The sequence below is a fragment of the Heterocephalus glaber genome, unplaced genomic scaffold (genome assembly GCF_053883595.1).
Source record: "Heterocephalus glaber isolate CG9 unplaced genomic scaffold, H.glaber_assembly_v1.0 deba00001593, whole genome shotgun sequence".
Taxonomy (NCBI): domain Eukaryota; kingdom Metazoa; phylum Chordata; class Mammalia; order Rodentia; family Bathyergidae; genus Heterocephalus; species Heterocephalus glaber.
The window spans coordinates 5,421,722-5,441,474 of NW_028258368.1; the positions used below are offsets into that span (position 1 = coordinate 5,421,722).

Genomic DNA, 19,753 nt, shown 5'->3' on the forward strand with positions numbered 1-19,753 from the left:
CTTATTGCTGGTGGGTTACCAGGCCCTGTAGGTCTAAGGCACAATCTTTTCTGCTTTTCATTGCTTCCTTTGTTTCTAGACTTCTGAATCAGCTTCTCTAAAAATGCCATATCAATGGACAGGCTGTGAGAGGGAAAACAGGTTATATTTTTTTCCCTAGGAAATGTTAATGCAAATTCAATGCAGAATTTATTAACTCTTAATTAATTAACTTATTTATTATTTATTAATAAAGTATATTGTCTAGATACATCTGTTTCAAATAAGAAAAGAGATTATTATAAACAAGGGAAATTAGTAGACCATAGGAGTTTGTCACTGGATTCTTGCTTCAGACTAATTTTCAAGATACTTTATAAAGTTGCATTGTGTGTAACAAACAGAAATTCATTTTGTCTCAAACTCCATTTTACTGTAGAATTAAGACAACATAATACTGTCTGTTACCCATTTGTTGAAAACACATGACTTGATTGAAAAGCTAATAAAAACCGTCTTCCAAGCATTAGCCTTTAGTCAAAGACTATCCAATAAGTCAAGAGTGAAAATTCCTTTTCAAAAATCAAGACTACAAAATTACAAGATTTAGGGCCGGGGATTTAGCTCAGTGGTTCCAGAGCCTGCCTCCAAAGTGCAAGGTCCTGAGTTTGGTCCTGAGTTCGATCCCCGGTACAACCACCCCCCCCTGCCCCGCCCCGCCACAAGATTTAAAAACACTGGTGATGGAACATTTTGGGAATGCTAAAACCCTGAAATCTTAGTAGCAGGTAACCAAAGGTGATACAAATCTAGCTTTAATATATGATACAAATTTAGCTTATTATTTTCATGTTATAGGATTTGAATGCTTGGCATCCTAAGCTCCAAACAGACTGATTTAGTCAATCAATTTTAAATAACTTATCCTTTTTATTTCTCACCATTAAATAATATGTGGTGTGCGTGTGTCCCACTGTTCCATTTGTGGAGAAAATAACCTTATAAATGCAGTTTTTTGATCGTAACTGTCCTAGGTGAGAGGGGCTACCTTGATTCCAGTTCAGTTTCTGACGTAAGCCTGCTGTACACACTGGTGGCATCACCAACTCTCTTTGGTCCTCATTTTTTCTCACTGATAACATGAAATATTTAGGACTAGGTCTGTTCTGTGTCTAAAATGAACACCTTGGTGTAGCTGCTGTGAGGGAGAGACCATAGGCTCACCAGTCGTCTGGAATGTAGGATCTTGCCCAAGATGACAGACTGATGCAGGTTAGCAGCTAATGGATCAAAGTGGCTGAAACAGAGGGTGTCTGGGATGACACAGCCAGAGAGAGACAGTGGAAGCTGGTGAAGCTAGAAGCTTGTGTTACCTTATAATGAGCCCAGCTTGATGAGAGGCAGGCAAAGTTTACCCTTCTCCTAAACACTTTTCACTGGGCACTGTTCCAACCTGAATGTATTGGCTAACTTCAGACAACCACAAATCTATGGAATGGTGGAAAATGGAACATCTGACACCCTTTTAATACATCTTGTTCAGGAAACTGCATTATATTCATATAACTTGCCTTTTTTGTCCAGAGTACTTCTGGGGTGAGGCAATAAGTCAGAAGGAAGTATAATAGTCTACTGCAACACTTTTGCTCTTGTAATGAGAAATTTTAGTTCAAATGAGAGCATATCAGATTAGGACAGAAAGGAAGGAGATGCTGACTACCTACTGGATAATGGTCCGGCATGGGAGGTGAAAACAAGGCCCCATCATGGACAGACAGGCATACTGAGGCCAGGTTTATACTTTATAGTGTCTTTCAGCCTTACCTGAGCTTTCCTCTTACTCTCAGAGCCCTAGAGTGGGGCTCCTCACACTAACTCAATCGACTTCCCTGCTTTGCCAAACCTCGAGGAATAAAAGAACAAATGCCAGGATGCCTCCTACCTGCTATGCAATGCCTCTCTGACATACCACCTCGCCTTCGAGCCAGCCAACTATGGACTGAAACCCCTACGAATTCCCAGAGGAGGCTTCCAGCTTGATGTGTCACAGCTCCTAGCGCAGAGCAGGAAGCTTCCAGGCCAACATACCACCACTCCCAGCACAGAGGAGGTGAGCATGGGCCCCCCCGTTCCCGTCAAAATGAGAAGATAGGTAAACAAGCCACAGAATCAGACTTCCAGATCATCTACAGCAATCCCAAAGGGAAATGAGGTGGAAGACTCTGACACTCAACCACCTGGACTCCCTGAACTAGTAACAAAACAGGATCTGGAAAAAAAGAAATAGAAATAATTTCTCAGATAACAGCACAGATTGTGCCCACAGTGCAAGACATGATTAATAAATCTAGAGAGGACACAGATTAAAAAAATAGAGGAGCTAAGCAACATGATGGAATCTCAACATAGGAAAATAATGGAATCCATAAAACAGATGCAAACAGATTTCCAGGACATTAAAAACTCCACTGAAAGTCTATGCAGCAGAATGAGCCAGCCAAGGTGAGGGCAGAATTTCAGATATAGAAGATAAGATTACAATTAGTGACCAGGAAAAGAAAAATTGCTTTAAAATTGTAAGGGACTATGAGAAATCAAACCAGCAGCTGCTACACGATGCAAAGAAGAATAACATAAGACTGACAGGAGTCAATGAAGAAACAGGAGAGAGTGCAGATGACATAAAAAAACTGTTCACAGAAGTGATGGCAGAAAACTTCCCAAGCAGGGGAAAAGAGCTTGACATACAGATAAGTGAGGCATCTAGGACTTCAACTAGTCTTGATAAAAAAAAAATCTACACATAGGCATATAATTGTTAAGATTCCAGAAACACAACAGAAGAACAAAGTTCTACAAGCAGTTAGAGAAAAGAAAATCACATATGAAGGAAAGCCCATCAGAATCACAGCAGACTTCTCAACACAAACCATCAGGGCAAGAAGAGGTTGGATTAAAGTATTGCAAGCCCTAAAGGAAAACAGCCTCCAACTCAGATTGATGTACCCTGCAAAACTATCTTTCAAAATTGATGGAGAAATAAGATACTTTCATGACAAAGAGCACCTAGCAACTTCAGGAACACCAAACCAGCACTCCAAAAAATTTTAGACAAAATCCTAGGAAAAGACAATGAGGATCACAACCCAAGGAAGCTCCACCAAGCATGCTAAGAAATTAAAAGCAAAGGGGGAGAATCCAACAAAAAGAAAAAGTCATGGCAATGATAAGTCAATATGCATCCGTTATAACCAACAGTTAATGGTCTCAACTCACCAATCAAAAGAAATAAACTGGCAGAATGGGTCAAGAAGCAAGACCCAACAATATGCTACATACAAGAAACACACAATTCAAAAAGAAACTCATACACTGAAAGTTAAAGGGTGGAAAACAATACTCCATGCTAAGGGAAGCCAAAAAAAAGCAGGAGTTGCTGTCCTCTTTGTAGACCCAGTGGATTTCAAACCCACACTGACTAAGAGAGACAAAGAAGGACACTACATCCTTGTAAAGGGAACAATCCAACAGAAAGAGAGGACAATCATAAATATCTATGCACCAAACACTAGTGCACCCAACTATATAAAACAAATACTAACAGACATGAAAAATCATATAAGCACTAATACAAAAGTAGTGGGGGACCGCAATACCACATTGTCACAAATAGATAGATCAACTAGAGAAAAAACAAGCAATGAAATACTAGAACTCAATCAAACTCTTGAACAAATGAACTTAACAGATGTTTACAGAGTCTTCCACCCCACAAAATCAGAACACACATTCTTTCCAGCTGCATACAGGTCATTCTCCAAAATAAATCACATACTCGCTCATAGAACATATTTACGTAAGTGCAAAGGAATTGAAGTTATCCCCTGTATATTATCAGACCATAGTGCAATGAAATTGGAGATCCATAGCAAAAGAAAGTCCAACAACTTCATAAACACATGGAAATTGAACAATACACTTCTGAATAACCAATGGGTCACAGAGGAAATTAAAGAAGAAATCAGACAGTTCCTTCAATTAAATGACAATGACAATACAACATATTGGAATCTATGGGACACAATGAAAGCAGTCTTATGAGGGAAATTCATAGCACTGAATACTCAGGAAAACAGAGCAAGCCCAATTAAACAACTGGATGCTGAACCTCAAGCTTCTAGAAAACAAAGAGCAGGACAACCCCAAAGCTCATACAAGGGAGGAAATTGTAAAGATCAGGGCAGAAATCAATGCAATGGAGACTAAGAGAACAATACAAAAAATCAATGAAGCCAAGAGTTGCTTCTTTGAAAGAATCAACAAAATTGACAAACCCTTAGCCAACCTTATAAGAAAAAGGAAAGAAAAGGCCCAAATCCATTCAATTAGGAATGAAAAGGATGAAATTACAATGGACCCAACAGAAATCCAGAGGATCATCAATACCTACTTTGAGAACCTATACACCAATAAGATGGAAAACACAGAAAAAAATGGACAAATTTCTAGATACATATGAATTACCAAAGTTGAATGAAGAAGATCTAAAAATTCTAAACAACCCAATATCAATCAATAAAATTGAAAATGTAAATAAAAACTTACCAACTAAGAAAAGCCTGGGTCCTGATGGCTTCACTGCTGAATTCTAGAAGACATTTAGAGAGGAACTGCTGCCACTACTGTTTAAACTCTTCAATGAAATTGAAAGGGAAGCAATACTCCTGAATTCATTCCTGGAAGCAAGCATCACCTTGATCCCCAAAGCAGAGAAAGACCCAATCGAAAAAGAGAACTATAGGCCAATCTCACTAATGAACATAGATGCAAAAATCCTTACTAAGATACTGGCAAATAGAATGCAGAAGATGGTCAAGAAGATCATACACCCTCACCAAGTGGGATTTATCCCAGGGATGCAGGGATGGTTCAACATACACAAATCAGTCAATGTAATACACTATATCAATAGAGCCAAGGACAAAAACCATGGGATCATCTCAATAGATGCAGAAAAAGCATTTGACAAAATCCAACATGCATTTATGATAAAAAGCCTACAAAAAACTGGAATAGACGTTCTCTACCTCAACATGATAAAAGCCACCTATGAAAAACCAATAGCCAATATCATACTAAATGGTCAAAAACTGAAATCCTTCACACTAAAATCAGAAACAAGACAAGGATGTCCACTATCACCACTCCTGTTCAATATACTTTTGGAAACATTAGCCACAGTAATTATACAAGAGAAAGAAATAAAATGAATAAAGATAGGAAAGGAAGGAGTCAAATTGTCATTACTTGCAGATGACATGATCCTCTCTACAGAAGACCCCAAGAATGCCACCAAAAGTCTTCCAGACTTAACCAAATTCAGTAAAGTAGCTAGATACAAGGTCAACACACAAAAATCAATAACTTTCCTCTACACAAACAACAGACTCACTGAGAGAGAAATAGGGCAAACAATTCCTTTCACAATAGCATCCAAAACACTGAAATACCTAGGAATCAACCTAACAAAAGAAATCAAAGACTTCTTCTCTGAAAACTATTACACTCTGAAAAGAGAGATTGAAGATGGTGTCAGAAAATGGAAGGACATTCCTTGTTCCTGGGTAGGAAGACTCAACATAGTGAAAATGGCCATACTTCCCAAACTGCTATATAGATTCAATGCAATCTCAATTGAAATTCCAGCAGCATACTTCATGGACCTTGAGAAAACAATGCAAAAATTCATTTGGAAGAAGAAGAGACATAAAATAGCATAAGCAATTCTAGGGAACAGAGATATGGCAGGGGGTATCACAACCCCCAACTTGAAACTATACTACAAAGCTACTGTGATAAAAACAGCATGGTACTGGCAAAGAAACAGACCTGAGGACTAGTGGAACAGATTAGAAGAGGAAGAAACAACTCCAGACACACTTAGCCACCACTTCTTCAACAAAGGAGCCAAACACCCTCACTGGAGGAAAGATAGCCTTTTTAATAAATGGTGCTGGAGAAACTGGGTTTCAACTTGCCAAAGGCTACAACTAGACCTATATCTCTCACTATGCATTAAACTAAAATCAAAATGGATTAAAGATCTAAATATTAAAACAGGACCGTGAACTGGCTGGAAGAGAGGTTAGGTAGAACTCTTGAAGACATCGGGGTAGGCAAAGATTTTATGAACAATAACTCAGTTGCCCGTGAACTAGCACAAACAATCAACAAGTGGGATCTCTTCTTACTAAAAAGCTTCTGCACAGCAAGAGAAACCACCAGCAGTGTGAAGAGACAACCTACAATGTGGGAAAATATTTTCACCAGCTGTCCCTCAGACAAAGGTCTACTATCTCGAATCTATAAAGAACTTAAAAAAATCAGACCTCCCAAATTTAAAGACCCAATCCAAAAATGTTCATCTGAAATGAACAGACCTCTCTCAGACAAAGAAGTAGTACTGGCAAATAAACATATGAAAAAATGTTCAACATCACTTGTCATTCGAGAGATGCAAATGAAAACAACACTGACATTCCACCTCACTCCAGAAAGAATGGCTGCTATCAAGATATCAACCAACAATAAATGCTGGTGGGGCTGTGGGGAAAGAGGAACCCTGTTCCACTGCTGGTGGGAGTGTAGACTGGTGGATCTGCTGTGGAAATCAGTATGGAGATATCTCAAAGAACTAGGATTGGAAGTCCCATTTGTCCCAGTTGTTCCCCTGCTGGGTATCTTCCCCAAAGAATTAAAAGAGTCATACCACAGTGATATATGTGTAGCCATGTTCATATGAGCACAGTTTGTAACAGCTAAAACTTGGAAACAGCCCAAATGCCCATCAACTGGAGACTGGATCAAGAAAATGTGGTTTTTTAATATTAAACGGAGTACTACTCAGCCATAAAAAATAAGAAATTAGAGACATTTATTGCTAAATGGATGCACACTGAGGTGATACTCTGAAATGAAGTAAATAGGACACACGTGTAAATACTGAATAGTTTCTCTAGTGTGAGAAACTGAAAGTGTAAATAAGGAGTAAAAGGTATAATAGATAATGTGAAATAGGAAGCAAAGGGGCAAAGGGTAAGGGGAAGTGGGAGGGGTAGGGGAAAAGAAAGAAGGGAATGGAATTAATGTGAGAAAATGAAAAAATGGAAACAAAGTCTTTGTAAATAGAGAGGGATGGAGGGGTTGAAGGGAGGGCAGGGGAAGGGGGAAAAAATAAGAACCAAGAGAGATTGTGTAAAGGTACAAATTTCCAATGCTTGAATGTCGTTATATTGTATACCTAAAATGTACCAATAAAATAAAATAATAAAAAAAAGAAGAAATGGCAGAACCAGCTGAGACTTTTACCACCAATTTTACAGCTAAGGCCACTCTATGGCCTCTGTGTGTGCATTCAAGGAATCAAGAAAAATGATCCAGCAGGAGGAAAACCCCTTGCCCAGCCTCAACCTCAATGACTAAATCAAAGCACTAAAGCCTTGAAAGGCAGGAAGGAAGCTCTATTTTTTCCCCAAAGCCTTTTCTTCTAATGATATAAAAAAGAGTAAAACAAGGAATTTTGTACTCCAGCAACAGTAGCACAAAGCACTATAACGTATTTCTACAACTTACTTAAGTAACTTGCACCTCCAATCAAATTGTGTTCTAAATCATTCTGAGCTCAGACTCAAAATCTGGAGTCTGGCTCACACTTTTTCCTAGGTATAGTATCATAAAGGACAATTATGTTCCCAATTTGTGGATGTTGCTCAATTTATCTCAGGATGCACTAAATACCACAAGAAGTCTGTCCTGGTTACAACTTGGTTCCACCTGGCCATCCTGCCCAGAAGCTGAAAGCCATCCTCAACAGTTCCATTACAGGTCTACTGTCCCTTATCTCTGTCCCCACAGCCTGTGTCTGAATACTAAGGATAGAGGAATGGGGAACAGTGATTTTTACTTAAAAATGCCTGCAAGAGAAGGCTCTTCCTGGATGTGAGGGTGATCTGGCTGTAACATGTCACCCCATTGATCGCCAGGGTTGATTAGGCTGATCTGGCTAGCTAGGTGGGTGACCCCTTTCTCCCTCACCGCTCCATGTGCATCCCTCCCAAAGTTGCACACTTGGTTGAAGAGGATGACCATCCCCAATAGAGGAGGACCATTTCCTCGGTCAAGGGTATACAAGTAACTGTGCTACTCTGCTAGAAACTCTATGCAAGCTCTCAAGATAAGGATCTTCCTAAATCTTCACATAATATAGCATGACTCTAGCACATCCTCCAAGTAACAAAGCTCCTAATGACTTGGCCTGAGCCAGCCTCTCCACATGAGTGATTCTGGATGCAGGGTCAGCTGGAAAGCTGGGGACACCTTCCAGTCAAGGAGACCTTAGCACCTTAGATCAGATGAGGATGACACCAGGAAACATGCCTCCATACCGAAGTGCCAAGAAATAACTCAAGAAACTTCATGGAAGGAAGAAGAACCTGCAAAAGCAGGTCAGGATAAGAGCTAGGAGCTGACCGCTTACATTCAGAACTGTGTTTTATTTAGAAATAAAAACAATGCCCCACAATCCATTGGTAATATAGCAATAAAAATACTTTGGGTAGTAACAGAAAAAGGAAAAAGAATGTAACAACTGAGCACAATGACCTCAATTTAACTGGCACTGTTAGTACTTACTTGGCATCAGTTATCTCCTTTTTCTTTGCTGACAGCTTGTTTTATTGAGGTATCTACCTCCTCATCCCTTCTGCACATAGTCATAACCCCAGGTCTGCAGGCAGATGTGATGAACCTAAGCCAATCAGGACATGGCATTCTTAGTACCATTACTGCCTCCATGATGCAAAAGTCTCCACAGTCTGGGAGAAGGTTCTTGGATAAATGGCTCAGAGAGACTCTCTCCTGGTGCCTATGGACAAGGGAATCTGATACCATATTTGTGTTCCTTGGCCTTCTCGAGACCATTTAGCGGAGGATGTGGAGAAAGAGGAGCAAAAAATGAGTCCTTGATGTTTGTGAGTCACTGAATCAATGAATCTTCAGGGCCATTTTCCCTCAAGAGTAGTTTAGAACTTTCTTTTTGTTTTACCAAATTTGAGTAAGAGTCACTATTACAGATGAAAACATTCTCTTTGATAAAGTATAAGTAAAAGTTTGAAGACCGGAGATATGGGACAAAAGATATAAACATGAATTGCTTTGAATATTGGGATAGAAACTGCCTTACATATCCCTAGTTCGTTCTTCTTGAACATACACTGACTTGTTAAAAATATTTTAGGATATAAGTTTTCAATGTACCATAAATCTAAGATGCAGAATACATGTCATTTGCTTTAAATGGTTCACTTGTAGCCACATTTTCCTGAATCAAAGGATGCAGGGTTAGGGTCAACATTTAGCCCACTTACTGGACAACCCCTAAGAATCCTGAATTCCAAGGATGCTCAAGTCCCTTACATAAAATGGCACAGTATTTGCATATTACCTATGCAATCCTCCCATATTCTGTAAACCATTTCTACATTATTTATAATATCTAATACAATGTAAATGCTATGTAAATAGTTGTTATTCTGTATTGTTTAGGGAATGACAAGAAAAATAAGTGTATGTATGCCCAGCACACATGCAATTTTTCTAAAAAATATTTTTGATCTGCAGTAGATAACATGGAGATGGAACACAGATATGCATGGCCAACTAAATACAAGAATGAGCAAAACTAAACAGCTTGCCTGTAAGGCCAAAATCTGGTGTGCATGTGGGAAGAATTAATTCTATGTAAATATAAACACTTGATGTTTAAAATCAATGCTCCAAAAGCATGGATGATTTTTTAATGGTGGGTTTTAATGAACTTCTGAGAAGATGTTAGAAATAATTAGAAGAAAATGGTTTTTTTTGGCTGTCTTTTAGAGCAGTAAGATGAATCATGTAAGAATAAAAATAAATTGATGCATTCAATATCTCCTAGCAAATCAGCAGGTCGTGTCAATGAATCTCTGACCATCTGTTTTTTGTACTCTAAAGTAATCCCATGACTATCATCATTTTTATAGGTGGTTAAACTTTCTCAGATAGGAAAGCTCTGTTCATAAAAAATATCATAAAACATGGAAAGCTTTACATTTCAATTTTTCGTCTAAAATACATAGTTGAGACCATCTCTAGGTATACAAAGTAGTAAAAAAACCTAAAAAGGGGAAAAAAACCTAAGTTCCCCACTGAGGATCCAGCAATTCTCTTCTATGTTTACTTAACCCAACATGCATAGGTAGAATGAATTTTTAAATCGAAGATGTTTGAAAAGATTCTTGGTAAATGGTTGTTTATTTCTACACACAAAAAAAGTGTTCCAATGGTGTGTGTGTGTGTGTGTGTGTGTGTGTGTGTGTGATTCCTAGTCCTACTTATAAATGCTTTTTAACCCAAAATGGTCCTCAAATGTGGGGTCTAACCAAAGGTTATCAATGCTTTTACAAATGAATCTACCTAGAATTCCAGAAGGTAACCATGATGGAGAAGATTAAGAGTTGTTAGGAGCAGGGAAAGGGAAAGAGTTCCTCAACCTCTCTCTTTTCAACCTAATATTATTCATAACTTGCAAATACTCACCTTAGGCCATGTGCTATTACAAATATCTGACATAACCAACTAATCAAGGAGAATGGTCTATTTTGGCTCACAGTTTCAGAAGTTCCAGTCCATGGTCAGTTGGCCTTCCTGCTTTTGGCCCAGTGGTGAGGCAGCACATGATGGTAAAAGCATGTGGGGGAACAAATCGCTCACCTTCTGGCTCAGAAACAAGACAGAGAAAGAGGAAGAGGCAGGGGTCCCATTATCCCCATCACAGCCATGCTCCCAATGACCTAAAGACTTATCATTAGGCCCCACCTCTTAGAGATTCTACTTACGCCTTAGTAGCACTTTCCTAGGAGTAGCAAGCCTTTACTGCCTGGGCTTTCAGGAGAAACTCAAGATCCAAACTGTAAGGATGTAAGGAGAGAGCCAGACCACCATGCCATGCATGAAACACTCCTCTGTTTGTTTACTTCTCCATTTTCTCCCTAAGAGGAATGATCTAACAGGCCGCCATCTGTACTATTTCTGCCTCTTCCTTTCAGGATTCCAAGCTCTATCTTATTGTTATTTCAAAGCATTTCACCTAAGCTTTTGCCACAAAATAAGAATGCTTGGGTCTTAAAGTTTTAAAATTAAAACCAGAACACATATAAATATATGTGAACCTTTAAAGTATACAGTTGAACTGTGCTTCTATTACTGCTCTGATATGTAGACGAAGTTTTCCTAAATCATTTTATATGGGTTATACATTTCTAAATTACTGTAGTTTCATAGCTAATGTACATAACTCTTAGTTCCATTATCAAGATACATGGCCTAATAAATAATGTTCACGCCACATTCTCTAGTTTCGGGAAATTTACAAATGTTGGAATTTCAATTGTTTACAGGAACAAGGGGAAAGCATATTAGTAATAGGAACTGGACTGCCTCATGGCCCTACTTACAATTTAGTTACAGTGTATGTTAAGCAGCCTCTGTTTGCCTGAGGACGTCTTACAGTGTATGTTAAGCAGGCTCTGTTTGTCTGAGGACATCTCGTTCCACCACTGCTTTATATCTCATGAGGAAAGAATACATTCCCAGATGTTTTTCAAATGAACTTAGAAAACAACCCTTGCTTAAACTGAAGACTGGCTGGCCCTAATATATGCAGTGTGTACACATGGTTATACTAACTGAATACTTACTAGTTAACTCTCAGTCTTTTCCTGCAGAATTTCGGTGTTGATTATTCAAATATTCTTTAAAATGTTTTAATTTTTAATGTTAAGCACACAGGCAGGATGAGCGAGTCTGAGGTCTCTAAGCAAAATATTCACAGGACTGCTCTCCACAGCTGAGAAATTTGGTTTCCAGTTATTCACTCTCCTTCTTGACCCCAACGGGAAAGAACACCAATCCCCAGGAAGAGCTCCTCTGGGGGACCTTGTGCCACATGTTCAATTAGCAATGTTAGGCCTGGCAGATCAAGGGGATGTCTATATTCTTTAAAGGCTTACTCTTTCTACATATGCCAAATATTGTTAAAATCAGTAGCATGTGTTTTAGTTAGAAACAGACTTTTTGCAAATGCAGGGAAACGAGATTTCAGGGTGCAGCGCATCCTACAGCAGTGGAAGTTATCTGGGATTCGTCTCAAATGATTTCTGTTTTGCCAATCCCTATGTTACTTAAGAGGAGAGCCTCAAAACTTAAGTTTGAATTATAAAAATAAAGTACAGTGTGGAGTTTTAAAAACTGGTTCTGAACATGAGGTGTAAATAAAGGAGCCCACAATGAACGAAAGTACTGTTTCAGTTTAAAAGTACGACCACATTTTTATGTCTAGATGTACTGTCTCTGACACCTCCTCAAGTGTGTTTTTCCAGCATCGTCCTCCCCGCTGGAATCTCCCAAGGAGAGACACAGGGGTGGTGCTGTGTGTTGTCTGTATGGAAGAGGCAAAGATGAAAATCCACCTGAGAACAAATACTAAGCTCGGAAAATAATAATAATGAAAACACAGATTTAGAGTTATTCCAAGAAAAAACATGTTTGTACACACACCTGTTTTAAGATTGTCCAGAGTTTAAAAAGTTAGTTTTAGGGGCCGGGGATTTAGCTCAGTGGTTCTGCAGCCTGCCCCGCAAGCACAAAGACCCAAGTTCAATCCCCAGTACCAAAAAAAAAAGAAAAAAAAAAGTCAAGTTTTATCAGAAATACTGGCTAGTAAAGCTTCTTGGGAGTTTTAAATTTTATTCTGCAATATTCTTCATAGTTAGAATTACCATAATGAACAAAAAAATTGGGGCTCATCCATCTTGCATCAGGTAGGCATTGCCTTCAAACTCTCTGGCTTACTGATATCTTATGAGTGCATGTGAGATTTCTTAATTTTTCATATTGCATACTGTATATTTTTTTATTTTAAAGAGTCCCTGAATGTAGAACAATGTAAGTAAATACACCTTTCATAATTGTTGGTAGAGTTCCTACAAGAGCTTTATGCATATAGACCTCTGACACCTATACAAGGATGTTAAACATTTACAGATCATAATATCTTGGGAAAAATCTAGAATCTTAAAATAAATTTTATGTGCCCAAAATGGTTATAAACAAGGCATCAGGCTTCATGCCACACATAAGACCTTGCCTCTGCCTTTGAATTGCTTACATTCCTGAGGGCAGGAATGGGCAGAACTGGGGAAAAGCAGCCAAGCAGACACTGCAGAAGGATTTGTAAGATCCCAAAGCAGCATCAAGAAGCAATGTATAATTAAAACTGCTAAATGAATGGTTCCTAGGCTAATTGATATCGCCACTTAGAAGAAGAGAAATATAAATCAGGTAGGAGTAATTTGAAAAGGTGAAAGAATCTGAACTGAGTTTAAAAGGCTAGATGAGGCCTAGATAACATCATGATCCCACTTCAGCTCTGTAGCTCCGTTTGAAGCCTGCCAAGTGGCGGGCACCACAGCAGGCACAGTGCACATGCTCTCTAATACCTGCCACTAATTGTAGGTCAGTTTATCATCAGGCTTTTGGGACAAGGGTGGCAAATAATCTGCCTGAGGTCTCCTGTAAGGAGGTAAGCAGTGATTCACATCCTGGTCTAGCTGACCCCAGACTCCATTTATGTTCCTCTCACACTGACCTCCCAAATCAAAGGCATTCTAGTGGTACCCAAACCTCTTTCTCCCTCTCCCTCTCTTTGTGGTACAGAGGACAGAGCCACATCCCCAGCCCTTTTAAAAAATTAAAACAATGTTTTGAGACAAGGTCCCATTGATTCACTAAATTGCCCAGGTAAGACTTGAACTTGTGATCTTCCTGCTTCAGCCTAGCAGAGTACTGGAATTACAGGTGTGTGCCACCAGGCTTGGCTCCAAAACCACTTTTTAGAACTGCTGATATAAAGACTTTTTAAAAATTTAAAAAATAGATGGTACCTTTTTTTTAACCCTTTTTTTTTTCAATGGTACCTTCTTATAGAGCAAGAAATAATGCATCTTTGTGAATTTCAGACCAGATACCTGACATACTTAATTTTGCACTTGGCGTAGCCCAGGCTGGTGGATGGAATGACCAGGGGGTTCCTAATGGTAGAAACCAGAGAGAGAAAAAAATCCAGTCCTAATAGGAATGTACAGTGTTACAGCTTGGCTGGGCTATAAACGCCTCCCCTGGCAGCAAAGAAGATGCTGAAGTTGGAGTTGAATTTAGGTATTTATATAACAAACTCCTTCAAAAATCACTAGTAAAGGTGCTGGTTTGTTATTCAGTGCGAGAGTGCCTGTCTAGCAAGTGAGGATCCTTGGTTCTATCCTCAGCACGAGAAAACAAAACAAAACAAAAAACAAAATAAAAAGGATTAGAATGAAGATTACATTGGTGATGACAACTTTTTAGTATTAAGGAGGGTTATTAAAGCAATCATGTTTTATGCTCAAAAGACATGGGGTAGCAACTGATATTAACCCTATATTGAGTATTTTCTTTTTATATTCTATGTCTTAAAAATGTGGGGACTGGTTTCTTAAAATGTTGGAATATTTTATGTAGTCCTTTGATGTCTAAACTGCACTCATTAAAACAAATGGATTTTCGCAATGTCACATGTTCTCATAGGTGGACTAGTATAGCAATGAGGCTCTTAGTCAAATAGTCGGCAAGTTATCTTTCTCTGGTCCCCTCTTCCTTGTCTCATTTCTAACCCTTTGCTGGGTGTTTTCAATGGGGACTTTCCAGTCACCGCCAGGACTACTTACTCTTACAAGCAACTCTGTGTCCTAACTCTCCTGTTGGTGGGAATGAAGGTGTTTTTGTGTACTCTCATCCCTTCCAAGCCAAGTTGGACATCTCGCTCCTTGCCCCTTCCCACTCCTTACCCCTGGCCTGAACATCAAGCCGGTTCCAAATCTGTCTGTTCACCTCACCATCTGTCTCTTCCATCATGAGGAAAACAAACTTTCCTTAGGGTAGAAAAAGGCAAGATGGGGTAAGGCAACGAAGCCTGATTTCTAAAAGCATGTATACCCTGAAAAACTCAACTGAAATGGGGCTGGCTGTAATCTTTAGTGAGACAGGAGTGACACTGGCTTTAGTTCATTCACCATGAGTGCAGGCTTTGCTTCTCTAACACCAGGACAGGTAATTTTGTTTTACTGATTTAGGCTTGGAGAATGTAGTCCAGTGCCTTTCAAGTTTCTCAAATGTTAACTGTCTGCTCCCAGGCACCCGATTCATCATTACCTATAGCTGCTGAGAGAAGATCTAGCACCACCGAATGTATCTGGTTTTTTTGGCATTTTAGGTGATGGCCCTTCTGCAATGATTTGCATGGTCACCTATCAAGCCCAGGAGAAGTCTATCCAAATCCACCATGAGTTACAGATGTAAAAAATACAAAACCGTATTTCACACCGTATTTCATGGAAGTATGATATTCTACCAGGTTTTTAAAATACAATGGTCTTGCATCTAGCTATATAACAAATGAACAATATTTCAATCTGTACCCAAAATATAGTTTGGAAACATATCAAGGGAATACAGATGGAACTAAAAGAAAAAACTGACAACCCACTGTCATAATGAGAGCTCTAAAACAGCACTTTCAGAAAGAGCAAGTAAAGAAGTGAAATAAGAATACTGATGGTTTGAATAATAAACAATTTTTATTGAATTGGTATCTCCGTATCCTACAACAAAAAATAAGCACAATTTCCAAAGACACAGCACATTCACAAGTACACAATTTTATTTGTGAAGTCTGTTGCTTCCTATCACCTTTCTAACATCTTTTTTTTTTTCCCACCCCACCTCACCCTAGTCCTTCCCCCAGTGTTAGGTCTCTGGTCTCTGCTTCCTGATGACATTTGGAGAAGATTCCCTAGGTTTTTATTCACATTTACTTACAAGGACAAGCTCATCAAACACTGCATCTCTCTGGCAAGTAGGAGGCTGCCCTGGCAGCCTCCCGAGTATAGGATGCTGTGGACACAGCTGTGCCTACTGCACGTTATGACCAGGCAGGTCCAAATCTAAATTTTACCTCTCGATTGGACCACCGCTCCTCCCCACTCAGATCTCACTGAGGCTCAGGGTCCCTTCCATGTTCCTTCTCTTCCCTTGGTGGCCCAGGCAGAGTTGGGCAGCACTGGAGAAGGGTTTTTTTTTTTTTTTGGTGTATAATTTTTTTCTATTAAATTCTTTTATTGGTACATTGTAGGTATACAACACAATTACATTTCTCATTGGGAATTGTACCTTTACATGATGCATCTTGGTTCTTATTTTTTCCCCATTCCTAGCCCTCCCTTCACCCCCTCCACCCTTCCCTATTTACAAAGACTTTATTTCCATTTTTTCCATTTCTCAGCATTTTTCCTTTCCCTTTTTTCCTTTCCCCTGCCCCTCCCACTACCCCTAGCCCTTTGGACCTTTTCTTCCTATTTTACAGTATCGATTATTCATTCTAATCATTGGCACATTTTAGGTATACAATATAATGACATTCATCATTGGAAATTTGCACCTTTACATAGTCTCTCTTGGTTCTTATTTTTCACCCTTGCCCAGCCCTCCCTTCAACCCCTCCAGTCCTCCCTATTTACAAAGATTTTGTTCCTATTTTTCCATTTTCTCATATTAATTCCATTCCCTTCTATCCTTTCCCCTAGCCCTCCCACTTCCTTCCCCTTTGCTCCTTTTCTTCCTATTTCACATTACCTATTATACATTTTAGTCCTTATTTACACTTTCAGTTTCTCACACCAGAGAAACTATTCAGTATTTATACATGTGTCTTATTTATCTCACTTAAGAGTATCGCCTCGATGTGCATCCACTTAGCTATAAATGTCTCTAATTTCTCATTTCTTATGCCTGAGTAGTACTATATTTTATTTAAAAACCCACATTTTCTTTATCCAGTCTCCAGTAGATGGGCATTTGGGCTGTTTCCAAGTTTTAGCGATCACAAACTGTGCTGCTATGAACATGGGTGCACATATATCACTGTGGTATGATTCTTTTAATTCTTTGGGGAAGATCCCCAGCAGTGGAATAGCAGGGTCAAATGGGACTTCCAGTCCTAGTTCTTTGAGGTATCTCCATACTGATTTCCACAGTGGTTGCACCAGTCTACACTCCCACCAGCAGTGGAGCAGGGTTCCTCTTCCCCCACAGCCCCGCCAGCATTTGTTATTGGTTGATTTCATGATAGCAGCCATTCTTTCTGGAGTGAAGTGGAATCTCAGCCTTGTTTTCATTTGCAACTCTCCAATGACCAGTGATGTTGAACATTGTTTCATGTATTTATTTGCTATTTCTACTTCTTTGTCTGAGAAATGTCTGTTCATTTCAGATGCCCATTTTCAGATTGGGTCTTTAAATTTGGGAGGTCTGATCTTTTTAAGTTCTTTATAGATTTGAGATAGTAGACCTTTGTCTGAGAAAGAGCAGGTGAAGATTTTTTCCCATATTGTGGGTTGTCTCTTCACACTGCTGGTGGTTTCTCTTGCTGTGCAGAAGCCTTTTAATAAGAAGAGATCCTACTTGTTGATTGTTTGTGCTAGTTCACAGGCAACTGAGGTTTTGTTCATAAAATCTTTTCCTACACCGATGTCTTCAAGGGTTCTACCTAACCTCTGTTCCAACTGGTTCAGAGTTTCTATTTGAATATTTAGATCTTTAATCCATTTTGATTTTAGTTTAGTGCAGGGTGAGAGATATAGGTCTAGTTTTAATCTTTGGCAAGTTGAAGCCCAATTTTTCCAGCACCATTTATTAAAGAGGCTATCTTTCCTCCAGTGAGGGTGTTTGGCTCCTTTATCGAAGATGAGATGGCTGAGTGTGTCTGGCATTGTTTCTGCATCTTCTAATCTGTTCCACTGGTCTTCAAGTCTGTTTCTTTGCCAGTACCATGCTGTTTTTCTCACAGTAGCTTTGTAGTAGAGTTGCAGGTTGGGGATTGTGATACCCCCTGCCATGTCTCTGTTACCTAGAATTGCTTTTGCTATTCTGGGTCTCTTCTTGTTCCAAATGAATTTTTGGATTGTTTTCTCAAGTCCATGAAGTATGCTGCTAGGATCTCAATTGGAATTGCATTAAATCTATATAGCAGTTTTGGAAGTATGGCCATTTGCACTATATTAATCCTTCCTACCCAGGAACAGGGGATGTCTGTCTATTTTTTGATATCATCTTCAATCTCTTTTTTCAGAGTGCCATAGTTTTCAGAGAAGAGGTCTTTGATTCATTTCGTTAGGTTGATTCCTAGGTATTTCAGTTTTTTGGATGCTATTGTGAAAGGAATTATTTGCCCTATTTCTCTCTCAGTGAGTCTGTCATTGGTGTAGAGGAAAGCTATTGATTTTTGTGTGTTGACCTTATAACCAGCTACTTGACTGAATTTGGTTATTAAGTCTAGAAGACTTTTGGTGAAGTTCTTGGGGTCTTCTATATAGAGTATCATGTCATCTGCAAATAATGACAATTTGACTTCTTCATTACCTATCTTTATTCCTTTTATTTCTTACTCTTGTCTAATTGCCGTGGTTAATGTTTCCAGAACTATATTGAACAAGAGCGGTGATAGTCGACATCCTTGTCTTGTTCCTGATTTTAGTGTGAAGGATTTCAGTTTTTAACCATTTAGTATGATATTGGCTGTTTTTCATAGATGGCTTCTATCAGTTTGAGGTAGAGAACATCTATTCCAATTTTTTGGAGGGTTTGTATCATAAATGCATGTTGGATTTTGTCAAATGCTTTTTCTGCATCTATGGAGATAATCATATGGTTTTTGTCCTTGGCTCTATTGATATAGTGTATTATATTGATTGATTTGTGTATATTGAACCATCCCTGCATCCCTGGGATGAATCCCACTTGATCAGGGTGTATGATCGTCTTGACGATCTTCTGCATTCTATTTGCCAGTATCTTATTAAGGACTTTTGCATCTATGTTCATTAGTGAGATTGGCCTGTAGTTCTCTTTTTCGGTTGGGTCTTTCTCTGCTTTGGGGATCAAGGTGATGGTTGCTTCCAGGAATGAATTTGGGAGTACTGCTTCCCTTTCAATTTCACTGAAGAGTTTAAACAGTAGTGGCAGCAGTTCCTCTCTAAATGTCTTGTAGAATTCAGCAGTGAAGCCATCAGGGCCTGGGCTTTTCTTAGTTGATAAGTTTTTAATTACATTTTCAATTTCATTGGTTGATATTGGGTTGTTCAGAATTTTTAGGTCTTCTTCGTTAGACTTTGGTAATTCATATGTATCTAGGAATCTGTCCATTTCTTCTGTGTTGTCCATCTTATTGGCGTATAGGTTCTGGAAGTAGGTATTGATGATCCTCTGGATTTCTGCTAGGTCCGTTGTAATTTCACCCTTTTCATTCCTAATTGCATGGATTTGGGCCTTTTCTTTCCTTTTTCTGACAAGGTTGGCTAAAGGTTTGTCAATTTTGTTGATTCTTTCCAAGAACCAACTCTTGGCTTCATTGATTTTTTGTATTGTTCTCTTAGTCTCCATTGCACTGATTTCTCCTCTGATCCTTATAATTTCCTCCCTTGTATGAGCTTTGGGGTTGTCCCGCTCTTCTTTTTCTAGAAGCTTGAGGTTCAGTATCAGGTTGTTTAACTGGGCTTGTTCTGTTTTCCTAATATGCGTATTCACTGCTATG

General features: G+C 39.0%; 1 protein-coding gene across 7 annotated transcripts in view; it reads right to left on the reverse strand.

Moving 5' to 3' along the window:
• Positions 1 to 19,753, reverse strand: part of Plekhg1 (pleckstrin homology and RhoGEF domain containing G1) — a 256,733-nt gene that overhangs the window by 153,975 nt on the left and 83,005 nt on the right. The window contains exon 3 of one of the 7 annotated variants that reach the window (XM_087193455.1): positions 8,671 to 8,785. The exons of the other annotated variants lie outside the window; for them this stretch is intronic. Within the exon in view, the coding sequence (XP_087049581.1) occupies positions 8,671 to 8,677 (7 nt within the window). The 5' untranslated portion in view covers positions 8,678 to 8,785. The remainder of the gene's footprint in view (positions 1 to 8,670; positions 8,786 to 19,753) is intronic. 7 annotated transcript variants of the gene reach the window in all.